Raw genomic sequence first — 9,766 nt, 5'->3', positions numbered from 1 at the left:
GCATAATAAATGAACAAAGGTGCAGCCAAATTTGCAGTTACATCTTAAGTTACTTCACCACCTTCCTTATCTTGCTAGAAGTCACCCCGTGTGCAATTGAAGAGCTGGTTGGTTGGTTTGTGCCACAGTACAACCTGTAACCACTTGTAATATTATTTTTTTTTTAAACTAGTTGAATTGTCCATAGATATTTCTAGGCAATAGCTTAGGTTCACAAAACCTTACTTTATTAATACTTGAAATCACACAATATTGACACCTCCTCCAGAGAATGTTACTGTCCTCTTGTTGCAGTATGTGGTTGAACCACTGATGCTCGGTTGACTGTCTTTAACAAGCGATGTCTTCATTTCCATTTCACACGCTATAATAGCCGCATTCAGTTCTACTTGAGCTCGGTGAACAACATAAAACATGAGTCCTATGCTTATGACAATCTGCAAATAAAATAAAAGAATGTTGTAGGCTATATAAACTGTAAGCAGGAATACAAAGCAGCTGTTCTGAACAGAATAAAAAGTCATCGATGCAAAGACTCAGGGAGGCATCTGTTGACCCAATGCTTCCCAGGCATGACATCAGAAGGGAGATGAACTTAACCGATGAGTGGCTCTAAAACTACATGTACTAAAAACATAACTAGCATATCAGAACACAGGTATTACACAAATTGAAAAGATATTTTCTTTCCATTGACATCCACATCCTTGTTAGAAAGCAATCCCTTCACTTTCTCTTTTGGCAAAAATATTTCCACAAAGAAATGACGCGGTGTATTTCTGTAAGTCAAAAGGACTGTTTTCCACATATCAAGTGAATAGGTTGAAATTGTACTGGGCATCTGCAACTTGCAAAATGGCAGAGACAGGGGATGATGCAGATCAAAGGAAATAAAACTTCTTGTCCTTGCCCCTCTGGTGTGGAAGACAGCAGAAAGCAGCAGTGTCACTGTGCTCGGGTGTCAGGACTAAACAGGACATAATCAGAGTTTCCAAGCGACTTAATATAGTCTGTATGGGAAGAACTTGGTTTCTGGAGGACGGCTCTGGGAGGGGAAAGGATGTTGGTGGTGTGGGATTTTGTTTGTTTGTTTTAAGGAGGAAATATTGTACAAAACTAGGGTTTTAGTTCAGGTTTTTGCTCTGAATTTTATTGCTATGAGTTTTTAAACTTTCACCACAAAAATTGTCAGAAATAAACCTCGACAATTTCTGCTTAGAAATTACTCATTCAGTGACATTGGCAAGCATTGCATTCCCCGGAGGCAGCCTTTGGTTTCAATAAACACCACTTAAATTTTCAGCCGAGAACCTCCTTAAAAATAAAACCTTCAAATAAAAATCAAGCTGTCTCATAGTAAGAGTCCCTTTGAAACAAGAAAATTCCTCTGCCTTTTTAAAGAATGTTTTATGAAACTAGCTGGAATCGGCAACTTCCTTTCAAAAACACAGAAAGGTGATATTGTTTACAACAGAACCTAAAGTTTTGATCACCGGACTTCGTTATTAATTGGTAGGGCTGTGTTTTCTTTACCATTAAGGACTATCACTTAAAACATCTGTCAGCATGGCATAAAAGACGCTAGAATATCATCGAGTAAGATGAATGACAAGTATGGTCACAAGATAATTCTGTCTGGAAAGCATCTGGGCGGTCTATAGCCCAACCTGCTGCTCAGAGCAGGGCCAGCTGCAAGATCAGACCAGGTTGTTCAGGACTTTTGTCCAGTCAGGTCTTGAAAACTTCCAAGGATAGAGATTCCACCACTTCTCTGGGCAACCGGCTCCACTGCTTGACTATTCTTGTGGTGAAAAAGATGTTCTTCACTAATTCAAGTTACACATATCAAAAGCTGGTCAATATAAGAGTCAAAAAGAGACTATGGACACTAAGTTCTGAATATTTAGGAAAAAAATCCTATTCTAAAAGCTTATTTAAATTTCACTGGTTTTAGAAATATTACTACCAGTAGCCCAGCTCCCTAGATAAATAATTTTTTATATATATACACACACACACAAAACCATGAAATGTGAAGGATTTTTAGAGCTATTTACTAAATCAAAGTCCCATCCAAAGCCCAACCAGGCAAAGCACCAGGCAGATGCCTGAAAGAAAGTGGGAGAACACAAGTAATTCCTCCACTAACAGGGTCCCCTTCACTTATTCAGTCATGTCCCAAGGATTGCTGTCAAGGAGGTGAGCACTCCTATTCAAACATTCAGCCTCTCCAGCCAGCACTTACCTGAGTGAGCCACAGTTAAGTTACAACCCATATAATCTACAAAGGAGAGTCAATGTCATTAAAAAAAAAAAACATTAATGGGAAAAAATAAAAAAGACCACTAAAAGCTACTACCCTGGAAATAACATTTCACTACTAAAATGAAAGCTGATCAAGTAACCATTTATTTTCTCTTTGATCTATCGAGGCTATTTACCCCACTTTTACAAAGGCATTTTTAATACTCATAACCCTGTTCTAAGAAACCTATAAATTTTATGCTCCATTTAAGGGCACACAAGTTTCAGGCGGAGGGGGGTGGGGGGTGTAAAATGGTCCTACATTTATTTTTGTATCTCAGCATTGTTAAATATCAGCTTTATGATTGTAAAAACTGAGGAAGATAAATGACTGCAGTACCAACTGAAAGTCTGCAAACCATGGTAACTGCTGGTCACACACAGCCTGAAGTACTGACACTGTCAGAGGAGGTTTTAATATATAATCTGGTCCTGAAATACTCACGACCTCTACGTTTGTAATGGTCGCAGACTTAAGGCTTACCCCCAAAATTTATTGAAAAATTATTTCATCAGCTAAGTTGATGTAAAGGTATTGTATACTTCTCACGAATTTACTCACTTGCAAAATTAAGATATTGTGATTTAGGCATTAGCAAAATGGTATTTCTACAGCACTTTTCACCCCAAATACCTACGCAAAATTGTGAGTGTTCAGTGCTGACAGTGAACCCTGCACAGGTGCTAGGTCTACAAACCCCGAGCACACTGCTTCACAGATGGTGGCACACGGGCTTTTGTGTAGGGGTGGTTTGACAAGTCTAAAATTCAGCAGAAGATTACCACAGAGGGGAAGAGAAGCAAACTTGACAAAACTGTGGCAGAAAGAGAAAAAGAGAACACTGAGTAAGTTCTGCTTTGTGGCACGTGATGTATGAGAGAATTAAACTTTTCTAACAGAAGAAACCAAAATCAAAAGAAAACAGTAGACTGGAAACCCATTTCTCTGGGTATCTAGCAATCAATAAGCCTGTGAAAAAGAAATGTCAGCTCAGTTTTACACAATCACTGAAAATACCAATAACAGAGTTGTAAATTAAATACTTTTAAAAAGCCGCTACTTTTCAATACCAGATGCCATACTTGCTCAGCTGTCAGTCTGTAAGAGGTCAGCTGCCTCAGACTGGGGAGCTGTTATGCCAACAGGGAGCAGCTCTTAACCCCCTCAAGACATGCATTCCCTCAAACCTCCTGCAGCCCACCTCTTTGGCACAAGAGGCTGTACAACCTGAAAGACAAATCAAAAATACTGAATCTCTCTGTCTCACACACATGCCTATGGGTATGCAGTTTCCAAAGCAAAGATTCAATGACTTGGAGAGACAAAGCTACAGGAAGGAAACTTATCTACTGGCTGCAGAAGAAAAAAATCTGTCTTGAAACCCACTGGTACAGTAAATGGGCAAGAAATTAGGGGGGTATAGAAATACTCAAACGCAAGAAGATGACTGCTTCCAAAACTAATTGCTTATCCAAGCAATTATAAAGAGACTGACATTCCTGTTACCAAGGTCTATGAAAGCAATTACTTTAACTTACCTGTAAACTGAATATAAAATAGCCACTAACACTTTGTTCTGCAATCACATCCTCCATGGTGCGCAAGGTAGTGCCCAAGTATGAGTTCAGGAGCTGAGTAGGAAGCAGCCCAACTGAAGAAGCCATCAGGTAGTTGGGTAGTGACAAATCTGTAATCTGAGTAAAAGACAGTGTAAGAAACTGAGCACAGCTCCAACACAATCTATGTGCACAAACAACCAGACTGCCGCTCCCACAACCAGCCGTGCAAAATAAGGAAATAATTCTTACTTTCCTTCACTGAAACTTTCCATTGTGCATGAATCTAAGATAATACAAGAAAATAGTATGTGGCTAGTTTTCATCTGGCCTTTTTAAAGTTACTAGGTTTTGTTTCATTTCATCTTACGTTACACAACATCTCTGTGCAGAAGTCATTAACTAAGGATGCAATTACACTGTTCATTGAAGATGTTTATTTCTTCATGGTGAATGGAGCCCTACAATTTATGAGAATTTGCTTGCAGGAAGAAATTACTTTATCAAATGTGAAGGTCTAAAGCAAGGTCTATTTGCTTTGCATTTTACATGTATGGCAACTAATGAAAGAGTCATTGTTCAAAATGTCACTGTATTAAATATGATCTAGGTAAACAGCATGGCAGATACAATTTGCCTCTGCAAGGTAAGTATATAGCTCATTAAGATACATATACATCTATCAGTGATCTCTACCTATATCTATACTGATACACATGGGTATCATTAAGATTCTCTACCAAAGATACTTTACATCACACTTTAATTAGTGAACAAAATAGTACACACGGTTGTAGCTTTTGTCAGCGTCTCTGGAAAAAACTAATAACACTTCAAGGTATTTTCCTCTCTTTGCTGTGAAATTTCTGTTCTGAGTCAGTATGTGGACAGTTTACATGGGAACTAAGTACACAGTACCCACTAAATTAGTATCAGCAGCAATTGGGAAATATTAAATGCAAAAGCCCAAAAGATATTTACGTAAGCAAAATGAAAACATGAGGAAACTATGGGTTAAAAATGAGTACGAAAAGGTCAATTTTGAAACAAGCAGTCTAAGGATTTTTCCAGACAATTCAGTTGATCACATAGTGATAAAACAAGTTCTAATTAAGAACAGACCCTAACACTGGGAGCCTACACGGAAATTATTGACCTTGACAGTTTTGTACAATGTCGAAGACAAGAGAATAGCAGCAAAGTTACTCATTTCATCATGCTATTCTTAAAATAAACTTTGGTTACTATGAAAGTCACAGTGCTGAATTCTCAGAGCTCTGAGCACCATCAGTGGAAAGTTTTTGGGAGGAAGGAAGGGCAATGGAGGAGGAGAATGCAATGAAGCATAAAGATTAAGAATAATTCACTGGAACAAGATCCAATAAACCAATTCCAAATTTCACACTGCAAATTATACTTCCCACAGACTGAAATATATACCAGCACTACAAATAACACGTTTCCCTCTCTATACAAAATTAATTTAGATTTATAATGAAAAAGGACTATATAATTATGTCAAAACCTGACATTTGACCAATGCTTTGAAAAGACTTTTTTTTTTTTTTTTAAACATTATAGTAATCTGGGCCAGGTAATAAGAATGCACGACCAAAACTTCCCATATTGCCAAGGGAATGAAGGAACTGCTATTAAAAGTCTCTGAAATACTAATGCCAAGGAAAGATTTGCTAAGTAGGACACTATCATTAAATCTAATGGAACTGGGAAACTTCCCAAAGATTATTTTAACACTCCTGGGCACCTCTTTCATTTTTGTATATGTATTAAGGACATTTCGGTTGCAGAACAACACATCTGGATCTGTCCTGAAGCAATCGGACCTCCTGAGCCACGAAAGAGACTGTTCCCAAACGAAGGGGAGGCTGCCCATGGATACTCTGGACTGCAACTTCTGCTTCCAACTAATCTGAAAGCTAAGGAGGAGGGGGGGAGGGGAAATTTGCAGATGCCCCCGTAACTCCTGGTTTGCAAGGTTTAGACCTACAGCGGTATCACTTCCACTAGAAGGCACAAGAAGCAGACAGCATCCCTACCTAGAAAACCTGGGGAATTTTCAATAAAACTTAGTTTTCCGTATTGTTCCTTCTATGAACTTTACCTGTTCTATAAACCTGTGACACTGGGTTCTGTGTGGCCAAGCTGCCGAACAGAGGCTACCAGGACTCTGTTTCAAGTGAAAGCTCAAGCCAGCAAAATTAATAGTGAAATCCCAAAGCAAGCACGGACGCAATTGTGTTATGGGCCATACTGATTATCAAGAACTACCTAACTGCTCTGGTAACAAAAACATTAGCCAGAAACTCTCCCATTAAGCCTTGGACAGGCTTTTTCTGGCAGAACTTTTGTATATTCTTTGCAGCTGACACCTTTGGTTCAGTACTGTCAAAGCATAAATTCTTGTGTCAGGACTTTGTTGGGGGCTCACATGCCTTTGGGGCTTGCACCAGATTTCTCTCCCTTCAACTTAAAAATCCCCATGTTTCGGATCAAGTAGGCTTAGCAACCAAGAGCAAAGGACAATTCTGATAGTCTTTATTTTGAAAAAAGAAAAAAAAAGTAGCAAGTGAAAAAACAAAGCAAAAACAAATTTTCCAACAAGCAGAGTAAGCAGCCTGCATGTTCCTGCAAAGCAGGAAAGCAGGTACCATTTCTTCAACTCTGATTTGACCAGAGATACGTACTCAGACACTCAGATTTTTTAGTCAGATTATTTCTTCCATGTGGTATTCTTCTCAAAGACGGAAAAAAGAAATATGAATTCTGATCTAAGATACACCTGGCACTACAAATAATCAGTTTACACAAATCTCACTCCAGGGACCCACTAGTGTGAAGGAGGTGATAACCTGCATACCAGGCCTCCTTACAGACCTGCCTTCAAAACACTCAGATTTGCCAAGGGGAGAGGGCTGCTCATGGACAAACACTTCAGTAAGAGCTATCAGCCCACCCCAGCAGCCCAGGCCACCCTGGCACCACAGGAGCAACAACTAAGCAAAACCCAAAGAGGAATACAAACATGCTTTCAGTTAAGTTTCAAGGTCTTCCAGGTCCACACATTACCCCACTGCTCCTACTATCAGCGCTTTCCCAAAGAGCAGCAGAATGACCTTAAGCAGCAGGATGTTCACGTCCGACTGGCAAGAACCACGGAATTTGCGTTCATTTTCTTCTTGTGCCATTATAGATAATATGATCCCATTGCTAATCAAATGCTAAGAAGCTCTTCCTTCCTTCTGTACATTCCCCTGCAATTCAACCTCCCCAAAACCCTTAGCAGATGGTACACACCACTGAACAAGTGCTTGTGGAAACCCATTAATCCCAGCCCTGCAGATGACCCCTCTCACTTCAAGGTTATGCCTTGTCCTGGACCTCGTGTGTCCCTTCCTCCCTCACCTCTTATTTAAGTATTCTCAGTATTTCCACTTTACTTATAAATATGCCCATAGAAAACACGCATAGACCGGACTGCTGGAAAATTAAAGACGCACAGGTTTTCTTACATTCACTGTTCTTTCCTCTACAAGTACGAGCAACCCTTTCCAAATTCATTGCTGAAGTTGCTGGCACGGTGAAATGGATAGGGCACCCCAAATCCCCTTGCATTTTAAACTTAAGTAGAGCATTAGGTTTTCAAATAAGTCAGACTTCAAAGAAATGACAGCTCAGTCTGTGTAGGTAGAATTTTGTACTCTAGACGTAGCCTGAACTTGACTCACAGTGGGAAACTGCCTTGAATTCCCAGATTTTCATGCAACATTTTTATTTTTCAGTAATCTAGTAGTTCATATTAAATATTCTTGGTTAAAAATTGAACACACCGTGCTTTATTTGACTATGCTGCAAAATAATAAATACTGAGTAATAAATGCAACCCAAACTGATTTTAGCAGGCAACGTCCAAGTTATTTGGCATGGTCAAGAATCTGGTTTCATCTCATTTCCTATCTGTTATTTTAACACCGAAATCTTCCACTTGGAAAGGAAATGCTTGAGCTTGCAGTACTTAGAGAAAATAAAACACTGATTTACAGCATTACTTTAATATTGCACTGGCCTGAATACTCTGCTGAATTGTGTTTCCAACAGAACAGTTACGCCAGGAAGGAAATCATTTTGATTCAGTAATTCTCTGGTCAGTTCTTCAGATCCAATACTACCCTACAACGTCTGTTGACTACTTCAAGTGACAGCCAGAAGCTGTGAACAACAGAACCAAATAGCTCTCCCCACTTTACGAGGGTCACACAGTAGCAGAAGCTTCATCTGCTACACCGGGACCTTGGGCTCTGGGTAGACTTTGCTCCTGGCTGCACAGGTCTAAGCTTCCTCAGTGCTACAGTAATATAGGTAACTAAATAAAACAGCTGAGGTTCTTCTCTTTCGTAATAAGTAAATAGTTAAAGGATCTGCTTAAAAAGAAATGATAAGTTGCTACAGCTTTTATGGACAGAGATTATAGCTCTGGAGATGAATGCCCCAGAACACACAATTCCATACGTAGCAATTTTAACTATTTGATGTGGGCGTTAACCCCTAAAAATTGTGTGGATTCATATTTTTTTTAAATAACAAATTCGGTATTCAGTGACCTACTCATTTCAACCAGATGATTCTATCAAAATTAAGCAAGCGCTTCAGAAAGGTACAGGATCAGGACTGCAGACCGGGGAAGGAAAGTGTGCTGTAAGAAAGTGACAGAGCAAAACACTTGTTCAGAGGGTCTCTTACATTAAGGAACATAGTAGTTACTGTTAAACATTTAAAATATTTCACTATCCGGTTTGCTGTGTTTTGATTTCACCAAGTTAGCAGACACAACTGAGGTGCAACACACAGCCAAAAACAGATCCTGCAGACAGCACTCAGGAAGAGCTGAGGGTCTGAAATTGTCATCATCAGCATGATGGTACCCAAAAAGGCCAACCTTCATGTTCTTCTTTACTTTCTCCTTTAAGATGACTGAAGAGAACAATAAGGTTACGGATTTAAAATAATTATTCTTAAAGCGTGCACCAAATCTTCATCTAAAAGTAGAAAAAGCAACACTGACCCTTTTCCAAACTCAAATTTAAACTAACTTTCAGTACCACTCGGATGTACTTTTCAGCCGTAAGCCTACATCTTGCTGCTGTGCCCAAAATACGTGACCTCTCTTGTGCGCATGGACTTAACACCCTGTATGGATTTGCCAGATATATGCTACAAACATCAACCAAACTGAGCAAGAATTTTTATCTGTCCACTTCTTTCTTTCCGATATGATTATATTAAGTAGTTTAGGGAGCTCTGGCAAGACTGCTTAAAAGTACAAACTTTTCCTCCCAGTCAGACAACTTTAAAAACACAGGCACTTTAAAACTGTCGAGTTGTCCGTAGATATTGCTCCACAGCACCTTGGTGCTTCTTTCTAACACCAGATCACAGTCTTGAAAGGCAGAGAGCAACTCTAATGCAATGCCACTGAACAAGGCACCTCAAAAATCCACCTGCCATCCATGTGCAAGCACAGAAGAACCACTAGCAAAAGCAGGCAGGGGAGTTGTTTTTTCTATTATTAAAAGAGAAAGAAACCAAGGTTTCTTTGCAGGAAAGGAGGCAACCTCCACCAGCGACACCAGCCACCATGCTGCAAGCCATCCTTCTAGCCAGAGCTTCTTCCTTGGCCGCACAGCCCGGGGTTGGGACTCACCGCGAAGACGGCGTTCTGCAGCCCGAAGGGGATCGGGGTCAGCCGTGCCAGAGCCACCACCTTGAGGCCGCTGCCGCCCTCCACGACGCGGACCACGGCGCTGAGCGTCTCGCTGCCCTGGATCCTGGCCCGCGCCCAGCGGGCCAACAGCCGCTTGCCAGCCACGTGGGCAACGAAGGGGCCGAC

At 40.3% G+C, this 9,766-nt stretch overlaps 1 protein-coding gene across 1 annotated transcript; it reads right to left on the bottom strand.

Moving 5' to 3' along the window:
* Window positions 1–205: 205 nt before the first annotated feature.
* On the bottom strand, window positions 206–9,760 carry TMEM64 (transmembrane protein 64; the record flags this gene model as incomplete). The annotated part of the gene is made up of 3 exons (XM_009891858.1): window positions 206–437; window positions 3,844–3,999; window positions 9,581–9,760. Coding segments are annotated over 3 exons (531 nt in total), but the record flags the coding sequence as incomplete, so codon positions are not given.
* Window positions 9,761–9,766: the final 6 nt, after the last annotated feature.

Source organism: Charadrius vociferus, unplaced genomic scaffold, assembly GCF_000708025.1.
Source record: "Charadrius vociferus isolate BGI_N301 unplaced genomic scaffold, ASM70802v2 scaffold15, whole genome shotgun sequence".
Taxonomy (NCBI): domain Eukaryota; kingdom Metazoa; phylum Chordata; class Aves; order Charadriiformes; family Charadriidae; genus Charadrius; species Charadrius vociferus.
Note: the sequence above shows the minus strand (reverse complement) of the source record. Positions and strands in the feature narration are given on the sequence as shown.